This window comes from Bradysia coprophila, unplaced genomic scaffold, assembly GCF_014529535.1.
Source record: "Bradysia coprophila strain Holo2 unplaced genomic scaffold, BU_Bcop_v1 contig_70, whole genome shotgun sequence".
NCBI lineage: Eukaryota > Metazoa > Arthropoda > Insecta > Diptera > Sciaridae > Bradysia > Bradysia coprophila.
This window is the reverse complement of record NW_023503941.1, coordinates 3,128,238-3,152,614: the sequence shown is the minus strand read 5'-3', so window position 1 is coordinate 3,152,614 and position 24,377 is coordinate 3,128,238. Positions and strand designations below refer to the sequence as shown.

The 24,377-nt window shown below is 37.4% G+C and overlaps 1 protein-coding gene across 1 annotated transcript in view; it reads left to right on the top strand.

Annotated features, from left to right (window-relative positions):
- The first annotated feature begins 571 nt into the window (after positions 1–571).
- The window catches only part of LOC119083715, a 28,210-nt gene continuing 4,404 nt past the window's right edge, over positions 572–24,377 (top strand). The window contains exon 1 of the mRNA XM_037193504.1: positions 572–1,102. Coding sequence (XP_037049399.1) covers positions 1,059–1,102 — 44 coding nt within the window. The 5' untranslated portion in view covers positions 572–1,058. The remainder of the gene's footprint in view (positions 1,103–24,377) is intronic.

The window sequence follows — 24,377 nt, the reverse complement described above, 5'->3', positions numbered from 1 at the left end:
ATTTCACATTTGCTAAAATAGTTATTTGTTTTCAGAGGAGAAAAAATAGGAAATCTCAATAAGACCGGAGCGAGGGCCGTGAATAGTTTGAGTTGGAATTTCATACGTTAAGCGCTTTTCTCTACGAAACGTGAGAGTTCTAGTGAGAAAAGAAAAATTTCTATTTTCTTCACTGTAAAGCCAAGAAGGGAGAAAACATATATTTTCTTCTCCGAACTGTCATCATTTTCCCATTGTCTTTTGAGTGGACGAAAAATTATATTAGGCTAGGCACATGCGAAAATACATTAATTTTACTTATGCACGTTTGTCTCTTCATTCAAAATGTTATTAGCACACATCTAATAGGAAACAAAATGCGTCAATCCAAGTCCAAATAAATTGATCGATCTATTTAGCCAAAATATCCAAACGAATTTCCATTCAAACATTCAAAATTCCCGCGCTACAAATCCACCGAAAAGTTTTTTATTTTTCCCTCTTCATTTCAACCAATCTAACAAAACCAAAAAACGAATCATTTATAAAAATCAGACCATAATAATGTGACGAAGTCTATAAAAGCAAGCGCAGTCGTGTCGTTCGTTTAGATGTCTACAGACGCTCGGGGCGTATAGGTTGTTTTGAAATTTTCGTGTGTGTTTTTTCAATTCATTTTTGTTTTCGCCAATATTCAACTGTTACATGGTTGTTTGGGTGTGTTTTAACAGAAGAAACGCGAACAGAAATTTTATTTTATTTTTATCCGTTGGTTTGATTTGATTCTTTTTTTTACTTGGATTCGTTTTGCGGTTATTACTGTTACATCCCCCGTTTGAATGCTATAATACGTGAAATCATCTGTTCGATGTGTTAAACAAAAAGACCTCTGTGAATACGACAAGAAAAAAAAAATAATTTGGAAATTGATTTGGTGTGACAAGATTGAAAATAATTTCGAAAAAAAATCAATTTCGATTCAAACGACTTGGTAAAAGAGAGAGAAAAATCTGTGTTTTTATTTGTGGAGTTATTTTGTGAGTGTCAAGAAACAGAAAACAGAAAAATTATCAGCCAAAATGAGTGGATATCAGGATTTAAGCACAAACATTGAAAATAGCCGGTAAGTTGCGAACATTTTTTGTGCACCTAAACAGTAAATAGGTTACCATTATACCATTCAATCGAGTATCTCTATTGTTCCGTTTAAATAGGATTAGGTCCAAGTTTCATTTTCATTCGAAAATCAAACTTTATTAACAAATGAACCCGATTCTTTTTACTGAATTATGACAAGCAAACAGACTCAATTGCACCACTTCCTTCCTTGTCTCTCACATTTTCTCTGTCAGATTGAATGTTTGTTTTGGTAGACTGTCACTCAATGGAAAACAAAGTTTCTAATGACAAAATGTTCTAATTATGGAACGATTTCACATCAACTTTTTTTTTCGTCTTCTCAACTAGATGATCATGATACACAACCCATACAATTTCTCGGTCTTTTTTTCGGTTTGAAATGTCAAAATCGAATGTTTTTCTTTTCTCCTCGAAGCCTGCGTACAAAACTACGAGAATCACCTCATGTTTTGCAGTTGATTATGAGGACCGAAAAATCGATAGCCAATCGTGTTGTAATGATTATATAGTTGTTGAGGCATTCTGTTATGTGTTTTAAATTGCGGTTACAGGCACAGGGTCAGTGATTTTGTTGAACATGGGGGAAAAAATCCGAAGAAAACTGAAGAGTTCGGTTCATGTTGTTGGCTTCTCCGAAATCAATTAGTTTTCGAAATCTACCTAGAAACTCTGCCGCAATTAAATGGGCAACGAATTCAGAGTATGATTCGCTATTCTAACAGACTAACAGAGTCGAAAAGTGATGAATATTCGAAATGCGGTCTCTGAATAAAATTCGTTAAAAAAGGGTGTTCGGAAGGTGGCTGCTCTTTCGATAACGAAAATTTCGTTCATCGTTTAAATAGGAGTCGTAGCGACTCTGTGCTTTTGTTCAAATTTGACACTGACTGTGTTTCATGAGCCATTCAAAGTGGGTTATTCCTTCATTCTTTTGTAATCCGATGAGTCGGAACTGTGCCGCTGAAGCTGTGAAATTCCGAATCAATTGCTCCATTGGTTCATTCGGCACCAATCTTCTTCAATTTAGAAAAAGTAATTTTGAAGAGTTCGATTCAAAAATCAGTATTCTTCGTCGATTGCTCGTTTTAATGTGAAGGTGACGACAAGGCTGCGTACTCACAACTTTCTTTGTACCTTTTAATGAGCCCTCTAATGTGAATAAATTTCGAAATTTCGAAAATGAATTTCGCTAAATTTTGTGTTAGCCAACGACAACTGGAAGACGAAATACTCAAATCTAAACATTTATTTTATTATATAACTCGCTGATAACAAGAATCAATGTCACACTACGAAGCGTATACCACACCTACAGCACAACCAAAATTTTCGTGAGTTTTTCATAGTTTTATGCGACCTTATCAAGGACTTCAACGAATGTAAAGTTCTGTTAACAAGGTTTCGTTAAGAGATCAAAAATGCTTAATTTAACATGAAATGGACACCGATAAACCGACCTTTATATTGACTACCGATCTTCCATTCGTCAGTTTAGTAATTTTGAACCCGAAGTCAATTGAGCCTCGATTCATATTCTCACTTTATTAAGTAAAACAACCGATAGTAGCGCGTTGTGTAGCTTATGGTTAAGTTGTAATCAAACAAATTATGAACTGAAATGACGATAAATGGAAATTAATCATCAGCGCACTGTGTGGCTCTCATTGCTCATGTCTGAATAGGGGAATTTACGATTTTTTTTGGTGATAAAATTTACGTTAGAATTTTCATGACTCAAAGAGTTAGATAACGAATGATGTGCGAGGTGTTCTTTAGGAGTAAATGGATTAAAATAATTGAATTCGAGTGCAGCGCCATACTCTCCTTGCTGTAGCGCACTGGTTTCCATTAAAATTGGTGGATTTGATAGACGGAATATTGGAAGTGTATTTCACTGGGGAGAGTGAATTCTATTTAAATTGAGGTGTCTTACTGACAGGAACATGAAATTAGAACCCCTTGCGTCTTCGCCAGGTCGCTGCGTTTCCTTACTTTACGGTTTTGGTGCGAATCCAATCATTGAGTTGTCATCAAGAGGATGCAATAGCCCATTTCTAAAACTTTGCAATTCAGAACACTTCCTACTTCACCCTTTCACCCGTGAACATATCAACTACAACCAAAATGAATCAGCACAAAATCGAAACCGATTTTCGTTCGATTCATTTTCCTTTCGAATTAAAATTGCAAAAATCCAACAAATTGGCTTCATTATTCTAATTGCGAAAATCGAAACGATTTTATTTGAAAAATCATCGTCTCCACTTAGTATGCATACACGCACACACGGCAGAAACGTTTATTAGGTGCGTTAGCGCAATGTAAATTAAGTGTAAAAGATTTCTCAAGGTCAACTTTCGTCACTTGTGAATTAAGTAAAGAGAAAAAAAAAAAATAACGAAAGCGTTGTGCACGAATGGTTTGTTCACAGATCCAGCTATGTGGAGCCAGATTTTATTCTTGTCTTGAGACCAAAAAAAAAATTGCAATTGGACTGATAGCAACTCAGCGTAATCCCATTTCCCTTTTAATATCATTGTAATATCATAAGGTACTTCCCAATTAACATTACCGGGAACGTTGTTAGACCAAGAACAGTGCCATTTCCAACAGTGCAATTTCTAGTGCTTTCACTAAGCACATCCACATGTGTCTCTATACCTCAACCAGCAAAATTAACTAAAACTCTGAATTGAAGTGCAGACCGAAACAGAAATTACTCAACAAGCACGAAAGTTTACGATGGGTCCAAATCGAATTTTTTAATGGTCTCAATAACAGTTGATTGGTTTGAACAAAAGAATCGACTGTGGTCGTGTCTTGTTTTTCGCGTGTCCATATGAATGTAATTTAAGTGTAACTGAACAGGCGACATGGAGTCATTTTGAAACTTCTGTGAGAAAATCTATTTCGAAAACATCGAACGTTTCATTCGAACTGTCTCTGCTCATTTGGAATAAAATTTGTCTACAAATTGAACGGAGCTCTACTTGTCTTTCGATTAATTTCACAAAGTCAAACGTCGTCGGTTTTGAAAGAGTGATGCAATGATTTCACAATAAAAATTCGAAACGAAAAAAATCTTTCGACAAAAATAAACCGGAAGACGTCTATTTATGATATTGTTGGTCACTCGACAGATAATACTCCTCCCGTGTGATGTACATGCACAATCACAATACAAATTTCGTTTTTTTTTTGTTTGTTTTGTTTTCTAATTCATATCAGTGAGTGGTTCGGTAATCTCAATTGAAAATCTTGATAATGGACCGACCGACTCATACACTCATTTAATAAGCATTTACCTTTTCCTCTGACAGAAAAGATATTTTTGTGCTGCTGTATGCATATACAGCGCAACGCACACATCTGAACCGTATTTTTGTAACCAGCCGAGACATGTGTATAAAACGTATGCTGATGAATGAAATATAGAATGGTAGAGAATTGGTGGCGTGATCGTATGTTCATCGTGCGCAGACGCACCACTTTTCTATACAACGAACATTGTTGTATATCCAAAATGTGTTTGGATATTCATTCAATTCACGTTAAACATTGTCGAACGTCACTTAATTATGTCCATTAATATTTATCGACGATTACAAAGCGATCTTGTACAATGTCAGTACGTACAGTACGTACATTGAGTGTAATTCATTGGAATTCCACGGATATGAATGACACCATTTCGAAAAATTACTTGGAACCGAAACCGTTGTCGTTCGAAAATTGAGTACGAAATTGATAAATGTTCGAAGGGACCAAGCCCCTTGCACACCGAATAAAATCACAATCGTCCGCCTGATCGCAATAAATTATTTCGTTTTGCGTCCTAATAAAATTTGTCATGTAACCGCGCATGCAAATTTACCGTTCGTGTTTGTAATGTTTGTTGAAGTTGTAAATAATCACTTGATTAACATTGAATCGTTCCGTTTGTTCCGTAAAACTAATTCACCTGTGTAAGTTCGATTGTCTGACATGAAACCGGAATAGCAACTAGCCAGTAATTGAAGATAATTGACAGTGGAGAGACTACTTATCGATTCGTGATACTGCGTCTCTTTGAAATTGAATTTTCAATCGAAATGTCCACAGAAATTAGTAGGCATGTCGTCGTCAAAGGCAATTTGAATTGACGAAAGACTAAAGTAGTACAGACCTAAAATCCTCGATTTCCTACACCCAGCCCTAACTTCCGAATTTCTGAGTGACTTTCTCGGCTCTAACCAGGGGAACATTTAAGTTTCGTCATTTTTCATGCAGACATGCTAGATCATCGAGCGAAAATAAATATTTGACAGAAAACATATAAACGGACGTTGTGTCATTGTTTTCGTGTAAACAGAAAAATTGACAGTCTGGCCCTACTCTTCTTGTCAAATCTTTATTTTCGCTCGATAAACCAGGCCTAAAAAGTAATGGCTTCGGTCGAAAGGGTTATCTCCACTTTAGGATTGCTGAACATCTTTCGATAGTAAATGTATGAGGCTGCCGATATACGTCTTAATCAAATGTCGTCTCGGCTAACCCGGGATGCTGAGTCCAAGGACTTTTCCATATTTATATCGAAACAAAAAATCTGATTTAATTTTCTTGTCAATTCGGGCAGAGCCAATAAGGTCTTATCGATCTAAAAATAGAGAAACATTTTGTCACATTTTCTGAATCTGTTACCCCACGCTCTAATTAATCGATATGCTTAATAGCGACGACGTCTTACATAACACCGAATGACCAATTTGATAACTAGTCTCGACTATCTTAATGAACCAATGGCAATAAATTCTGGAATTTGCATAAAACCAAAAATTTGCCAAATTCGTGAACTGTGCGACATCATAGACAGTACGGCGAGATTTTCAAAGATTTTTTTTTTCTCGAAATTCTTTTCCTGTTTCATTCGCAAACGAATCCATTTGCCGAATGACTCTTCGATTATTTTAAAATTTATTCAAGCAATAAAAATCGTTGCCATTGACGTGGGCAAAATGAGTCGATGTTTATGTATAGTATACCTTCTCGTTGGATTTATTATATTACAAAAAACAAAATGTAAAAAAAAAACTTTATTCTGACGCATGAGAACCAGTTGACTACACAGACTCGTACGATTCGCTGGATATTACGATCAGTGGGTCTTAGAATATTCTTACAAACTGTTCCTCATTAAACTGTCAAAGTCAAAGAAACAAGCAAACCAGTGTCATTTACACTACCTAGGCTAATGCATTTCTCAGTCGACTTCGACTTTTCGAATTTGTCAGACACAACAGAACTTTCAATAATTTTGTTTCAAATTTAATTCTTCATGGTGACGCGAAACGATCTTCATTTCGACAATAATCTGATTATTCTACGATTACTAATCTGACCGCGATGTACATCCCGCATCTATCTCGTTAGTTACCCTCTCCAGGTCTAAGAACCGAAAGTGTCACATTTTGTATTCAATATAGGTTTCGAGCGAGCCGTGGTCTTCAGGCAAGCAAGTTCATGGTCGCATACATCGCAAATTTGACAGACTTTATGAACTGGCCGTAAAAGGGCTCGTGGCTCGTTGGCTGCATTAGCTTTTCCTTAACCTTTTAACCTTTATTACAGAAAACCTAAAACGATAAGTCATGTAGTGTCCATTTGACAAGTGCCTGGTTTTGAGGGTTTTTTTTTAGAGAAAGGTTACGCAGATTGCTTGGTGAAAAAGGACTTTACCTTCCACAAATTTAAGAGCTTTGACATTACTTGACACTGCAACATCTGCAACATGAAATGCTTTACCCGTGCTTCCATCTACGTAGTAAACACGTAGCCAATCTTAATCTATTGCAACTATTATACGAAACGTTAGAGCCCGCAGCCTCGTACAAGTCTAAAAATTGCGTCGAATTATGGGAACTTCCAAATCAATCAAAACTATTTTTGGGACAAGAATTTTTGCACGGCGTTCGTAAGAAATGAGAGATAGAGAGAAGAAAAAATAAAACCGAATTAACACCGTGACGCTGCAGTATTTATTTTGGACGCGTTCTTTCTGTCCATTACATTGTTTGCAGATGATATTTATACCACATCGTAACCTGTTTGCCTGCAATTAGAACTATTTTTATGCCATCCGGTTCTATCTGTCGAGTGTTTTTGTCGGAGTTCATTGGTTTTTCTAACCGTTTTTTTTTGTTGGTTAGATTTAGCATAACAAATCACGTCACAAGATCTCTTCGGTTGTTGATGGTTTGTTGTTGTTGTTGTTTTTTATCTGTTCTTGGTAGAGTGTAATCGCTTGAGGTCAATACTTGACCTTAGCAAACAAAACGAACGATTTTGACTGTGCTATCTACGGAATTTGCATTACAATGACATGTCGAAATTGTCAGACATCGTGCACTGAAATATGGCCAAAACGGCCAACCCAATCAGGTTCTATCTGTACGAAAAATGTACCGAACCGAACAAAAAAAAACGAAAATCGAGATTGGTCAACACACCCGTCAACCGTCAAACACACATTACAAAATCATAATAAATAACACGACGAGAAACTATCATTATGCGAGAGCGATACCCACCGACCGACTCTTTTTTTTTTTCTTTACTAATAGCATGACCTTGACCTAAAATGAATTTTTGTGTCTTATTAACCTTAAATTTCGTACCTCATATTTGTTCGTAAAACTTTCACTAGCATCATGGTTGGCCGTTTGTCCGCGCTCTTCAACGACACAACCATTTCGGTGTGCATATCGAGCTGTGTGTGTGGCTGAGGCTGGTTCACAACATTTTGATCGTTTTGTTATTGTTGCTGTTGTTGTGCATGAAGGAATGTTGCAACACACGCACACACAATCGTCGACTTTAATAGCAAAATGTCACCAATTAACAATATGTTGCGATGATATAACTGATGTTACATTGAGTTTGTTGCTGGTGGTGTTGTTGGCATGGATTTTTTACTTCCAGTTTTCTTTTACGTTTCCAACCTGTGATTCGGTAAGAAATGTCTATGTCTGAACAGGGGGAGATTCTAGTCTATTATCAAATTTTCTGAATATGAAACATTTTCTCGACTGCAGAGCTCCTATGAGAGTCACTATTGTTTACAAAGCATGATGGGAGAAGACCAATCAAATCTTACCACACGCCCTGTTCAAAAGCTCTCATTTCACAAATAAGAATCGGTCCAAATTCAATTGTCAAACGACAAATGAGTAGCCATACTATCATTGAAACTGCTAGTACTTCCTTTGGTCCAAGTTCACCAATAGTGTCCGAAGCAAATTATTTTACTTCATTAGTTTAAACGCACTCTTTGCTATAATAGAGGAACACCAGTCAGAGCTTGTTGTTCTTTTTTATCGGTGCTGTTGATGAATAGTCGTTTCCTGAAGGTTTCAACGATAGATTTCATTTGTTTGGCCTGATATAAGATCTGTACCACCGACATAGAAGATGAGTCAAATTGACTGAGGTCCATGTAGCCCTAATATCTATCCATAATTGGTGGAATAAAGTCCTACTGTTCGCACTTATGCGTCGGTGAAATGAAATTTTGACAGAAAATGTATGGGTCATTTGTCAAAATTTGCAGCTCGTGTGGAGAAATGTTTTTCATTTATCCGACTGGTTGTATACTTGCCTTAATAAATCTCCTTGCAACAGTTAAAACAAACAAAAAAAAATCACCAGAAACCAACCTCATGGTGAACCAACCTACTCAACAAAAATCTTGAATTACCAACTTCCAGCAGTAACTGTAACATGGTTTGCAATTCAATAATTCGATTAATTAGCACCAAAAAAAACATCGAAAATACAATTTGCAAAATTCGAATCAGTCTCGGTCTCTCTCGGCGCTATGAAGCAGAAATTTTGCTTTGAGGAAACACTTTTTTCGTTGCCTAAAAAAACCAACCAAAAATTCTTACGATTTTCCATTGGTTTCGTTTGACTTCACTGTTTTGTTGTTGTCGTTTCTTTCGTTGAAATCTGATTCTGGTCGGTCAGTCTGTTTTCTGGTTTTGTTATAAAAATTCACGATGAAGGTTACACAACAACATTTTAACTTTATTTAGGAAATTGAATTTACTGGTCGGTTAATCAAAAAATAATAATGTGATTTGAGGCCTGAGAAAGGTCAAGCAGAATGGTCGAAATTTTATTATGTTACCAGCATAGTAGACCATCGAGAGAGGAGAGAAAAAAAAACCGTGTGCGAAAGTCAAGGATCGTTAAGTTTATTGTTTATGCAAAATCCGACGAATGATCTCCAACCAGGATGAAGAAGCAGTTTCGTTTAATATATTGAAATATTTCACACGATTCGTTCGATACATTTTTTACTCATTTTTGGATGGGGCGAACATAACGAGTTTTCGCACAATGTAATTGTCTAATAGGCCGATTTATGAATGTTTTTCTACTTCTTCTTCCTGCAACATTTTTATAATCGGTGATTGTATTAGGCGATGACGAAACGAACAGGGAAGTGAATTTTTATTTACAATTTAATTCTTTTTGTTGTTGAACATTTTTCACATTCTTTCGTCACTTAAGTGGCGATAAGTTTCCTGCTTTGAGTGTAGGCAGTAATTTTCAACAAAAAACTACAGAGACTTTGTCAGTAATGACATCGAACACTTCAACCATTTTGTAGATGCAAATCAATCAAAGGAAAATTCTCTGTCCACTGTAACTCATTAATCCGTTCCTCCATTTATATACGACAACATTGCAGGTATCTTTCACATTTTTGAAGTAAAATATGCTTCAATATGTCCCATACTTTAATTGGGCTATGCACTTTGTGTCACATGAAATTGACCCCATTATGGAAGTAAACGAACGTCAACGAATGACTTATCACTCATACGTATCACTCATAAATTGGGACTAATTGAAAATTGAACAAAACATCGAATTGTTTCGGCGAAGTAACACAACAGTGAACCTGCAAGTCGCAATACTTTGTTTGTAAATCGGAAAAAATTCGTTGAAAATGAATTCAATTTCGAAAAATGGTTCTCTCTGCATTACAACAATCAATGGAGCATAATTCCAGTTGCGTTGAGCAATAGTTCGTCGGTAAAATGTTTCATTAAATTTCAAACACACTGAAAAGCTCCACTCGTTTTGAGCGAGGGGAAAAGCACTCAATGGATATTTCAGTTGTTGGAAAATAAGCGAAAACCAACAGGACCCTTTGTTCTATACCATTCCAGTACGACTTCTAAAGCAACCACTCAGTGCGGAAATAGTTGTCCATTGTTCCAGTACCCATTAATTCCATTATGTAAAATGTAGTCATTTGACATGGCTGGCAGCACTGAATAGTGTTTTGATAAATTTAGCTCAGTGCTGCCAGACATGCCTGTTGTCTGTCACAAAGTCACAAAATATGAAAGGCTTGCCTTATCTCTCCAATGTACTTTGAATAGGTCCCACAAATTCCACAATTAAAATCCACAAATTAAACTAAATTTAAGCGACAAAAATTCTAATGATCCGTTGCACTGAGTGACCCTCGGTTTCGATTGTTTTTTTTTTTTGCGGCATAGATATTCCGATTCGATGGTAAAGCTATAGCATTTTTTCAGTGCTACCTGCAATAAAAAGTAAAAATGTTTCACAAAAATAATTTTTATTTATTATAACAGCCTGGACGTAAACGTATATAAAATGCACGGTAGAAACTGCTTACCGTAATTAAAATGCTAGCAGAATATCATGTAAATGTACTGTGTGTTTTGGTTTGTAAGTTTTTTCTTACTTGCCGCAGATAACCTTCAATTTATTGAACAAAAAAAAACTCTGTTGAGATCGGTTCTTGTCTGTATGTGGATGCATGCGTATGTGTGTGTGCCTCATTCAAACAATTTATTTAAAATTAATAATATCGTCGCAACACGATAATGTTTAATTAAACACATGAACATCACCTGCCATTATTTTTGTTTGATTTATTTCCAAATGGCTTGCACGACCTACCGACCCAATAAAAATGTTCGGATAAAACGAAATCATTTTTGCTTCATTGGCATTTGCTATTGTATGTCAACTGGATTAGATTTGATTGGATAGGAGGTGACCGGAAGAAGTGTAACCCTAAAGTTCCTATAACACCCATTCTGTGGTGGGAATCGTATTCGTTTGTTGTTTATACTCGGAATTTATGTTGACCCTCTATGGTACCTTTGTAGGTGGCAGATACCTGAAGGCATTGATAAATTCCAGCTCGTGCTGTCTATAAAACCAAAGAAAGTACCCACAATCCTTCTGGAAACAGTACATACACCCAATGAACCAGGTATGACAGATTCTTCAATTCATCTTGAATTTATGTCAAAATAATATGAAAAATGAGTGCGTTTGAATCCGCTTTCAAAATCGTTATGTCCAGTGAATATAAACTACCAGGTATGGTCTAATGTTACCACGGAGGACCAAAAAGATTAAGAAGACGGATTCAAACGCACTCATTTTCATATTATTTTGACATGATAAATGAATCGATCGATTTTGAAGAATCGGCCTTACCTTGTGTGTACAGTCATTGCTTATGTCCTCTGCGGTTACATTACACCATATCTGGTAGTCGTTCATTGCATACACCATACACCACCGTCTTCATCAGAGTAAAATCTAAAGAATTGACAACTCAGTATGTGCGTGTTGATCGCCGTTAATTCACATCCGCTTCGACGCTAAAAGAATCTCAATCTAACATACGCAATTGCATTTCTAGAATTAAGTGTGACGTTAATGTCACTCCTCCTATCCTAAGCATGCAATAAAATCAAATCAAAACAAAAAAAACATTTTCGATTTCTCAGTAATGTTGAGCTGTAATGATTGCATCGCGGGGTCCCACTTACTTTACGTAATTCTTACAGTAACAAATAACCTGTTGTCCGTCTCAATTGAAATATTTATGTAAATAGCCGCGGTAAAAATGCAGAATTCAACGAGAAGGAAAAAGAGCCGTGCAAACATAACAAGCGTGCGTCTTGTGACGAATCGAACAACGTCTCAATTGAAATCAATGGATTTTAAAACGTTACACTACACTGTGGTGAACTGATTGGAGACACTTACGTAATTTACGATAAATAAACTAAGAAATGTGAATTTACAATTAACATATTTGGTACGCTCGAACTTGACACGTGTGGTCTGTTCAATTGAATCTGCCGCGGTCATTCATACAGTTGTGAATTTTGAGAATTAATTTTGGGAATTATTAACATTCGATGAACATACCCATCAGCATCTCAATGCAAACAAAAGCACATGACATCAGTGAATGAGTCAAGTTGTCTGACACACCCACAACTTCCTAAACTGGTAAGTCATGCGATAAGTTGGTGCCTGGATATTTAAACGGCTCACCACTTTTCATGCTCCAAATTAGTTTAGCCAGGAACCACTGGACACTCTTTGAGAATTCACTTCTACTCGACGACAACTGTAGGCCGTGCCGTGTGTGCTTGTTCATATTTTGATGTGTGATTTCAAGCACGTACACATTGTCCTGAAATTTCGACGACATGAGTATCGGTGACATCCTGAAGAAACGGTGACTTACTGAAAAAACAACGAGAAGAAATGGTGACTTCCTGAAGAAACGACGAGAAGAACCTGCCACTATAGTCGCCGTTTCTTCTCGTCGTTTCTTCAGGAAGTTATCGTTTCTTCAGGTAGTCACCATTTCTATAGGATGTCACCGTTTCTTTAGGAAGTCACCGTTTCTTCTCACCGTTTCATCAGAAAATCTGAAGAGTCGTCTTTACATGTCACCATTTTTTCAGAAAGTCACCGTTTCTTCGAAACCGTCGACTTCCTGAAGAAACGACGAGAAGAAACAACGACTTTCAGAAGCAACGCATCTCACCGTTCAATCTCTGATTGCAAGCAACTAAAACAAATAAAATAAAAAGCTTTGTATTTTATTTCAAATGAATAAAATCTACGGACAGTGGCTTATTCTTGATTTGAGATGAAATTTCGATTTCAAGAAATTGTTCAGTTGACAATCTCAACTCAAGATTACTAATTCAGCTGACATTGAGATCCCAAATCAACTCTAATTTTCGTCTCGCCGTAAAGGCGTTTTGTTGGTTCCTATGGAATTCATCCCTTTACGAAATGTAACGTAAAGGAGTTTAGTTCATCACTACAGAATTCATCTTTTTACAACATGAAAACCAATTTTCATTGCACATAAAAAGTGTTTTAACACGCCGAGCGATCCAAATATTAGACACAGACACAGACTACTTATGACACGATGCGAGAGAAAAAAATTAACTCCTAAGTTACCGACACCGTTCCGGCGCCCGGCTCGCATTGCGGCCCTCCGCTTCGCTCCGGGGCAATGGGCCGAATCGCTCGGCGTGTTAAAACGCTGTTTATGTACAATGAAAATTCGTAAAGGGATTACTTCCTTATGGTTGGTATTCAATACAGAAAGATTATTACAGCAAGACTATTCAACAACCAAAAAGTTACTGCCAAAAAGTTACCGCCAAATCGCTTATTATCGACTTTCTGTATAGAGACGATAGAATTTGCACTTCATGTATAGCTATAGAGACGATAGAATTTGGTTTTTGGCCTTATGAAGAAACGTTGACTTCCCGAAGAAACGATGAGAAGAAATGGTGAGTTCCTGAAAAAACGATTAGAACCTTCCGTCGCCGTTTCTTCAGGAACTTGTTATTTCTTATGAATTCACCGTTTCTTCTCGTTGTTTCTTCAGGAAGTCATCGTTTTCACAGAAAGTCAGCGCTTTTTACATAAAACGGCGACATCCTGAAGAAACTGTGACTTTCTGAAGAAACGACGAGAAGAAACGGCGAGTTCCTGAAGAAACGGTGACTTCCTGAAGAAACAGCGACTTCTTGAAGAAACGGCGACTACTCGCCGTTTCTTCAGGAAGTCGCCGATACTCATGTCGTCGAAATTTCAGGACAATCACGTACACAGCGTAAAATATGCTTAGTCCAATGACATGACCAATTGCGATTAGGATAGGACCGATAGGACACGATATTACGATAGAAATACAAACCAGGTGGATAGAAAGTGACTGCAGCCTATTGTAGTCAGTCTTAACTGCAATCTAGAAATTCGAAACAATTAGTTCAACGGATCGCGACTGGAAACAATGTCCAGCCGAGTAATTTTCTAATTTTTTTTAAATTGAAACGAAGAAATGGCCTCCACTTACACAACCATTGTGCTGCCTCTCTCATAATCGTTTGGATAAAATAATTTTTTTTTCTACTTTTTAATTGCATTCAGACCGACATATTTGAAGAAAAAAAAATTAAAATTGCTCATAGAGATCAAGAAGTGATATAATCGTGCTTTTTCGAGTTACATGAGTCTCGAGTGTGTGTACAACGTTTGAAAACCGATTTATTATTCAATCGGTCGATAGATCTGAGAGAGGCGAAAAAAAAGGTCAACTCGATTAATAATGAAATGATTTTTCAGTCGATATATACCACAGCTCCATATCACATCATTGTGTTATGTATACCAATTAGACAGATTTATTTGCCCAGCCGATATTAGCTATTTGTTTGACAAGAATCGTATTAGCTGCACTAGATGTCAATTGTCACCCCGAGACGAAGACGAGATTGGCAAGACATCATGTGCTATTATACCTATACGAACATTCGATTCATGTAGCGTGTGTAGCGTACATCGTTGTATGCAGTCTGTGACGACATTTGTTGTTTCAATGTCAAAACACGGTTGACAGTTGATAAGTTGGTACGCCTGGTCGGGTAGAATATGCATGGAAGTGACGGTTTAGTCCAATGGGAGAGAATTTAGTATGACATTCTCTCGCATTCTCTCCCAAAGAACCCAGATGTAATTCACACAGGTGTACCAACTTATCGTTTCTCTGGTTGCCAACAACAAAAAACGCTAACATTTGCCATGTTGAGAAAAGTGCAGTTCTTTCTCTCCCGTGGGGAGAAAATAGAACTTTTCTCATTCGAACTGTCACTTTGTTTATGTTTTCGAAAATAGTATGGCGAATCGATATTTTCGTTTCGCGGAGAGAAACAGCTTAATGTCAACATGTCAGTGACGGGATGGCTCAGTGGTTACGTACTAGCCTTCCACCAAAATGATCCGGGTTCGATTCCCGTGACAGACAAATTCCGTATGGAATTTTTCTAGCGATTATATCGCATTGGTAACGTCCTTAGTTCACTCAAGCTTCATAATTTGGGTAGTTGCGGTGTGTTTGGTGGCTGCAACGATGTACACACTGAATGAATCGTATGACGTAACCCAAATACGATGAATTTGTGTACATATGTCTAGCCTACATTAAGGCGAGATATCAATTTCGCACCTAACTTTCCTCAGAGAGTAATTACATACTTCGAGGCGTGGTTCGGAAGTCACGTAAAGCCGGTGGTCCAGACTGAACTTGTTATTGGCTGTAAAAGGCTGTTAGAACGGTCTCAAAACCAACAAATAAATAAATAAATAAATAAATAAATAAACATGCGTTGGTGAAATATCTTGTGTTCATCACTGGAAGAAATAGAAAATTCCAACTCGAGCGAAATTGTGGATCTCGCTTCGTTCTGAGCTCTGACCTTTGTCAATAGTTCTTTGTTAAGTTAGTGAAGAAAAGATGGATATTTCATTCGGAGGATGTTGTCACAAGTCACCCGAGGAAATGAAATTTCTAATTTTTTCCGGAGTCAACACAACGTTTTTCACATAGTAGGCGAGAAAATACTTATTTTCTCACCTCGACTGAAACTTCGGGAACCTTTGTTCTGAAAAACGTTGTGTTTACCTCGGGAAGAAAGGTTGGAAATTGCATTGTCTCGGGTGACTTCAGCTTTCAGCTGTGGTCAGACCAAGATTTTTTTCTCGCCTGCGTTGTTAAAGAACATTTTCAATTTAACAAGAATAGTCTTAGCTTGATGTGTGGGTATGTCAAAGTCTGTTACATTTTTCTTATGATTCGCTCAACATGCACACGCATGAAACTAAGACTAGCATCTTTATATTGAGAGAATTTTTGCTACGGCCTATGCAGGAGAGGTTTGTTGTGTGTCTGAATAAATCGCAATTTCTCCTGAGTGCAAGACTTTCTAGTGCTGCAAACTTTCGTGCAATAATCTTCTTCATTACGATATCGCAAAAAATGCAAGAAACGATTCAGTTGCGTCACAGAATTGCATAGATAATCATACCAGTCATACGATTTCTGTACTTCATACATTCCATCGAGTTGTGTTGCTGTGTTTTTTTCCCAATTCAGGAGATTTTTTCTTAAAAATTTTTTCAATTGATTATGCTGTACGTACACTCTCGGTGTATGTTTCGTAGTTGAATGGATATTTACTGCCACATATACACACAATATGTGGCAGTAAACATTGAAGTTCTTGTCTGAACGTTTTTATCGTCTTATGTAAACGTTTTGACGAGCTGCTGATGAAACACTTTAACGTGTTTTCACTATATGGTTTATCGATGTGTGGCCGTTGTTTTTTGTGTGTGCGCTGGGAAAAAAAAAGATGTTTCTTGTCTGTTTGACCTTGATTTGAAATCGTGTTTTGTCTGGTATAGAGAACCGAGTGCTATGGCTGTTTTTTTTTGATGGTTATTTGAATTGACAATGTCCATCTCGAAACGAAATGCAATTAATCCGTCGACTCAGCACATTAATGAGAATTTGTACATTTTGCGTGCCAGTTGAATAACCGAATCAATAAAATGAAAAATGCTGATGATACAACAGGCTTGAACGGTTCGATGGAATTAATGGAATGCGCCTCGTAGAGACAACACATTTTTTACATTTTACTTTTTCACTTAAAATGATGATGCAAGGCAAAATAAAACGTCGAAATTTCACGCAAATTTAATGGACTCACACTCACTTAACGTATGAAACAGCACTGCAACTGTAACAACACTTAAAAGTACGCAGCCAAAAGTCGTTGACTTACTTCGACAAACCACAGAAGATGATGACACTGTCTACATGTTTTGTTCCTCTTGCAGCTGACGCTCCTTGAAAACTCGCCACATTATCATTAAGTTAGGTCTGACACTTACATCTGTGTTGGTATTACCTCCTAATGTTTGCAGCCTTCGAATGGCTCACCAAATTCGGCACCAACAAATTTGCATGAAAATTAGTCCGATCACTGACCATACATCATAGCCGCATACTTGGCATTCCTTTCGTTAATTTGCAAGAATTATTATTGTTGTGCAAATCGAAGTACGCGATGCGTATTCATTCATGGCCTCGTCCTTGATGCCACCGAAACCATTCCAGCGAAAAGCCAAGAATGTCACACGGGGACATTGGAAATTAAATGTTTCAAAGTTAAGACCCGATTTCGGTTGCCGTTGATCGCATTAATTGGTTGCAAATTGTGTCTGCGTTGGCTGTTTAAATGAAAGTTCGACGACCGTCACTGTGTTGATGGTTTTTTTTTTGTTCGTCTTTGAGTCGATAAAGTCATCGGTACGCGTTGAACGAATATTTAGCATATCTTGCAAAATGTGTTTTTGCCATTTTCTACGATTATACAAGCATCTGATTACGCGACTCATATATCCAAACATTCAACATGTCCATAAAGTCATCATCATGTGCTGTTGTTGGTAAATATAACCTCCACACCGTCGCCATTTACATTGTTTACAAACAAACAATCCGAAAATACGCAGACGATTCAGTCTCGCTTATCTTGAGATTGGGATGGGGTGTTGTAAATCGTGCAGAAGGCTTGCTTGATACACCCACCGACTGCTAGAGAAAGTCAGCTGTTTGTCAGCGGAACATCATTGCGATTGGGTTGAAGCTGGGCATAATATTGAGAACTGTGTCGCTAAATTTCACCCAATTTCACTAAAAAATTCACTAAATCTGATGAGCCGATTTAGTGAATTTTTTAGTGAAATTTGGTGAAATTTAGCGAAACAGTTCTCGACTTTTGGTTAGCAAGTTTCTTCCCTTCTCTTAATCGAACGCTCTGACTCTGAGATACAAAATACTGTGGCCATTCCGTTCATTCATTCACTCATTCCACACAATTTCGATGTTGTTTTAAGAGGTACCATTACGACGATGACAACCCATTAAAACACACTCGACGAGGTGCATACCTATATGTAAATGTTGTTCAAACCGAATTGTTATTTCTGTTGATGTTTTCGTATTTCGTTTCACTGTTTTTCGTTACACACACAGGACTTATTTGGGTTAATCACACATAACATGAGCTCTAATTATGCAAGTAATACTGCACAGCGATAATTTATTGTTGCTGGTTGCGTAACACGGCTTTTTTTTAGTTCGTTGACTTCGTATACCTGTTTCTTCGGCTTAATCTGGTAAAATCGATTTTACTACGCGACGCCCATTACTACAATTGCAATATTCAAGTAGGTCTCGTGGAATAGTTACCGCAGAAGGTGATCCACTTACGAAATCCGACTTTTCTTTATTGGAACTCGGAAAATATATTTTCGGAATGATCAACAGTAACACTGACGCCAATTCCGTCCTATTCGGCATTCTGCCTGTAGATCTGTTAATCATGAAGTTAGGGTTCGACAGCCTAAATCGGGGTTTGGCATCAATTTGTGTCACTCGCATTAATTCAGACATTTCTGCGCAGTCAATAGCGTCAAGATATTGCACTTGGAACAGACCTATTCAGAGAAGGGAAAGGTGACATTTCTACACGGTCAGTATCGTCACGGACGACCTATTAATTGTTCGTTTTTCGATGAACTCGATTTTCTCGGCCTATTATTCATGCTGGGTGGTTGTGTGATCATAATGTCGCTCGTTTAACTCGCATCAATCTGTTTCGTAATATGGAACTGACTTCGATATGCAACGCCTGCAAATCGCCTGTGCAAAGGTTTCATTGCGATTTTGTCAACAAAACATCGCTTCATACACTCACAAATCGTGTTGGTCAACAATGGTGTTTGGTGTTTTCTATTCCATTCAAAAATAAACGAAACGAAAAAGAAAATAATTTTTCGTTTTTTGCTTAATCGTTCACAATTTTGCGGCTCCGTATTTTCGTTCGAAGACAACATTGACCGAGGTTGCTTCACCATTCGGCCCCACAAAAAAAATAACAATGATTTCACTCACTGTCTCATGATTCGGCGAAAACGCAGAGCCATCAAATTTGATCGTTTTTCGGTTTTTGTTTTAATTACGAAAAGAAAAAACAATCCGAAATTTCGTCTTCATTTTATGTTGTTTCTATAACTCGTCAGCAATGTAATGAAACGGGCATAATTGACACACATTCCATTACGATCCGATCGCATGTTGAGTGTATCGGTTGGTGTTGTTTTTTTTGTGCTCTGCTCTGTTGCGGTCTATTAACTAATCATTGGAACGTACATTCGTGTAAAATGTGAATTGATCAATTAACTTCACTGCTAATTTTGATCGCAAAGTAACAGCACATTACGTATCAATGGCACAAATGATGATGCTTCTTGTTGGGAAATTTGCAGATCCGAGGCGAAGCCGAGGTTAAGAGAAGTCATTTCCATTATTTGTCACATTGTCAAATAAGTTATTTTACTCGAAAAATTGAGGTACAGTCAGGCATGAGCGCCGCCGATCAAGCCGCCGCCGGCCATTTTTGAGCAAGCCGCGCCGCAGCCGAGCCGGTGCCAAAAACACGGCTCAAGCCGGCTTGAAACGGCTGGAAAATGAAATAAAGATTTCGAAAGGTGAATGGGTGAAATAATTTTGAAAACCGAGATTCCTGTTGATCCTAAGCAGCTCAAGTACTTTTTGAATTTTTTTTTTAAATTAAGAAAATTTTGAAAATTTTCTTGAATTTTCATGAATTTTCCAGAATGGTATATTACGTCCTCGCTTCTAAGTTTGTTGTTTTGGCAAGTATGACCTTTGCGGAACGAGCCGAAGGCGCACAATCAGTTAATTCACAAATTTGAGAAAACTTTATCGATCTTTGCGAATTTTCTCGATTTTTTTTTCTTTTCAATTTTTACTTGATTTTCGTGAGCTTTCGATTTCTTATCGAAAACCATTTTCTTAATGAGTTAAATGAGTGTACTGGAGCATGATTTTCCATTTAGTTCAAGTTTTGAGGCAATAAAACTTGACGTGTTAGTGAACCTTAGACTTAGAGACTTGCTTGTAACAAGACCAGTTCCACTTGCACTTTGAACAACCTAATCTACCTACATTTTCGCTTTCCGTACAATTTCATTTTCATGCTTACTAGTTCATTTTCCATGAATTTATCTAAACGTTTTTATTTAAGACTTTTTCGCCGCCGCCGAGAAATTTTTTTCGGCTAGCCGCCGCCGAGGTTTCTCCGTCGGCGCTCATGCCTGGGTACAGTTTCCTCGAGACAGTTGAAAGTCATCTTGAAATAATGTTTCCTTGTTACTCATCACTTCTCTAGGACCTTGCGTCCTCCAGAGTTACCGCTGTAGAGTCAGGAGTAACAACCACTTTCGGGAAATGGGAAATAGAACTTGTAAAGAGATCTGTTCAGCTAGTGCTGATCTATTCTTCATCGAACAAGTTAGGCATCTAGTACTTCTAGACTGACTGAATGAATAAATGATCCTCTAAATTTGAACAAGACCTGATTGCCTGTCCTTTCCCTTGTTGTTCTTGCAAACAACCGATGTCTCGCTCACCCACCAACTGATAATTGTTCATCACGTGGCTCGTCATAGCATGCAAAAACAAATAGATAGAAAAACCACACATCGTCGAACCGATGATCGTGTGCTTTTTATGTCTATTGATAGAAATGGCAAAAACGGAATTAAAATATTTGATTTTGAGCTCATTACCGAATTAGCATTCGAATTTCGAAAATTTAATTAAAAATCCGCAAAACATGCAAAAATCGCTCTGCTGTTTTGTTACGAAAATATTTGCAAACCACTTCTTTTCCGGCTTGCATGAAATTCACGTTTGGCTTCATTGTAAATATTTACCTTCGGAGAACATTACCCGTTTCACGAATCCATTTATTATAATCATACGATATCGTTACACACTGCCCAGGTGTATGACGTCTGTCTGTGTGCTAATTTCACGGCGGCAATTAATAATTTTAAAATTGTAATTTTAACCAAACGACGCGATAAACAAATGGACTTCCTTAATTGTAAAGACGATTTGGAATGAATTGCCAAAAAAAATGTTCTACCGAGACACCGATGTCTTTTCAGTTTCGTTTTAAACGAAACTGGAATCATATTCAACATCAATATTCATGCGGCATGGTTAACGTGAATTCTATTTCTGTCGTTTAACAAGAACTGTTTTTTGTCAAAGAAAGATATTTTTAGGTTTAAATCGGTTCCGTACTGTACCGTTACAGTAGTCGAGGACGTTAATTCTAACGAAGTTTCTAGCGACGAGATAGAGACCTAACTTAAATTTTTCGTTTGATAAACTGTCAAATTTGACAGTAGAACAGAACAGTAGAATTGCAGTAGATCTCTTTCCCGTCGCTAAGTTTCCATAGAGTTATTGTAGTTTCACGCGAATGAGACTTAAAGGCGAGTGCTCAGTTCACAGTACACAGAAAAATGGTTGAAAAATGTGTTGAATTACCGTCCAAAGTTACCAATTTGCATTCTACTGGTATACAAATCCTGCGCTATTGGTAACTTTAATGAAATATAATTACCAAAAGCGCTGCATTTGAATACCATTAGAGCGTAAATTGGTTACGTTGGTAACACATCTTTCGAACATTTTTCAGCCAGTGGGCCGTATGCTATTTTTCAGCCATTTTCAACCACTGTTCACGAACTGTGTATGTACTCATCTTAATCCAACAATCTTGTGTTGTTCTGTCAAACTTGACGGAAGAGCAAACGAAAAATTTGAATTATGTCTCTCTTCCATGTCGCTAAGTTCTGCTAGAGTCGATCAAAAAGGTAAAAGTCTTCGGAAATCAGTATCCAAAAGTGATGCTGTCCTTTCACACTAGACCCAAGTACATTTATAATAGACGTGGTTCGACAACAGTCTATATGCAAACAAGGTACAGACTCTTAGGAGGTATGTGCGCACTGAACGGACTGCTTACATTGTAGGTAAAAACGAGTGTAGAATTTTAGATTCAGCCGAAGATCTTTTTCCAGCAGTTCAACATTACGTTGCCGTTTAGATCTGTATAGGTTTTTGATGATTTAACTGTTAGAGATTCCAATTTGCGGTGAGGAATAAAAGCAGTGATACAAAAAAGTGATGTTTATTCAATCGCTGATTCTAACAGAATAAACATAAAAACTGGCTTTCCTCAAGTGCCAACTTGATTGATTTAACTCAATTAGAATTTATGAGAATGCTAAGTTCAATCTTCAACACTTCTTCTCATTCCCATAAATTCGACCACTTGAATAAATATCATCCTCCGTTGCATAGCGACAACATAATAAATCAAATTATATCTTAAGTCTTCGTCTCCGTTAACTTCCTCCTTAACCAGAACCATATGGACTGCCGTAACCAGCTTCTCCATCATAACCATACACTCCGCCGTACGAAGAACTATCGAAGCCTTCACATGCAACTTTGCCACCAACGACCGACTCTGCGGCGACCGATTTCTCAACCATTGTCCCAATGAATCTTCCACCTTCGTCTTTTGCCTTCCGTCTTCGTCTTCCGCCTTCTGTTTTGTTCTTTTCTTTTGTTTATCATCCTCTCCAAGATGCTCTCCTCCATCTTCTTCTTCTTCTTCTTTTGTCTTCTTCTTCTCTTTTTGTCTTCTTCTTGTCTTGTAAACTTTTTCTTTTGCTCAAACTTTGTTGCTCTCCGCTCAAGTTCTGTTGCTCAACACTGTTCCACTTTCTTCTCTTTTCTTTTCCTTTCTTTTCTTTTCTTTTCTTTTCTTTCGTCCGGTAAACTTTGCCAATGTCGATGCCGTAAATAACACTTGTTTCTTCTTCTTTCATTGCTCGCAATCCATTCAATCCATTCTTTCGTCCATTTTTAGTCCTGTCGTCAACGTTCTTTCTTTTCCAAATCATATTCCAAATCCTACTCCGTTTTCAGTCCATGTCAGCATACTTTCATTCTCGATTTCATTTCCATCTTCATCTTCTACTTTTCACTGCCCTATCCCCGATCTGGGCCCATAACCTGTTAGAGGTTCCAATTTGCGGTGAGGAATAAAAGCAGTGATACAAAAAGTGATGTTTATTCAATCGCTGATTTTAACAGAATAAAAACTGTCTTTCCTCAAGTGCCAACTTGATTGATTTAACTCAATTAGAATTTATGAGAATGCTAAGTTCAATCTTCAACATTAATAGCATATAAGAATGACAGCTGGGATTTATGGTAGAGAATCTCATTCAAAATTGTGTCCATTCTCTCCCATCGGACCCAACTGTCACTCACATGAATTTCCATTCTACGCGCAAAAGTCCCTGTTCAAATGTTAGAATTTCCATTCCTGCATCCGGCCACAGGCGTACCAACTTAATCATTTCTCTGGTTTCAATCAATTATTTAAAGGATGCTTTGTGTTGGACGTAGAATTTTCGATGTAAGCACCTCTTCGATTAATAATGGAAATCGACTTGTTCCGAGTGCAGTTTCCGCAGTATAATTGCCCTGGCCTATAGAATATGATTGTTGATTGAAACGCATGTATGTTTTACGATTTGGCGCATTATGTGACTTTTCTCGATTTTTTTGTCTTGTTCGAGAAATTTTACAAGTTGGCTAGCGACAATATGCGATAAATGAATATGGGTCACACTTACCGTTTTTTACAACAAAGTGTTCATTTGGCCAGAAGTTTATTATTTACAATGTCGTTGAGACCTTTCGGGAGAGACAGATTTGCCTTTCTTTACGTGTTTTTATTGAAAAAAAAAGAGTTGAACTCAAATGATATTCCAAACATGATTTTATCAATGCTAAACGAATAAAAATCTAAAAATAATTTTTTATTGCGAAAAACGACTCGATTTTACTGTTGGTTTTTTGTTTTGCGCCAACCTGGTACAACCTTTACAGTTTTACCAATTTGGTTGTTTCGAATGTTTCTTGTCATTTAGTCGTTCGTAAGCCACAGCCTACACCGTTCGAATGGATGGCTATTTTCGGTGAAATATTGCTGATAACCGCCAAGCTGATGTAATTAATCCGTGCCTTCTTTGGGATCTACTGCGATGATCATTACGCATTCGCAGTTTTTAATTGGGCACGG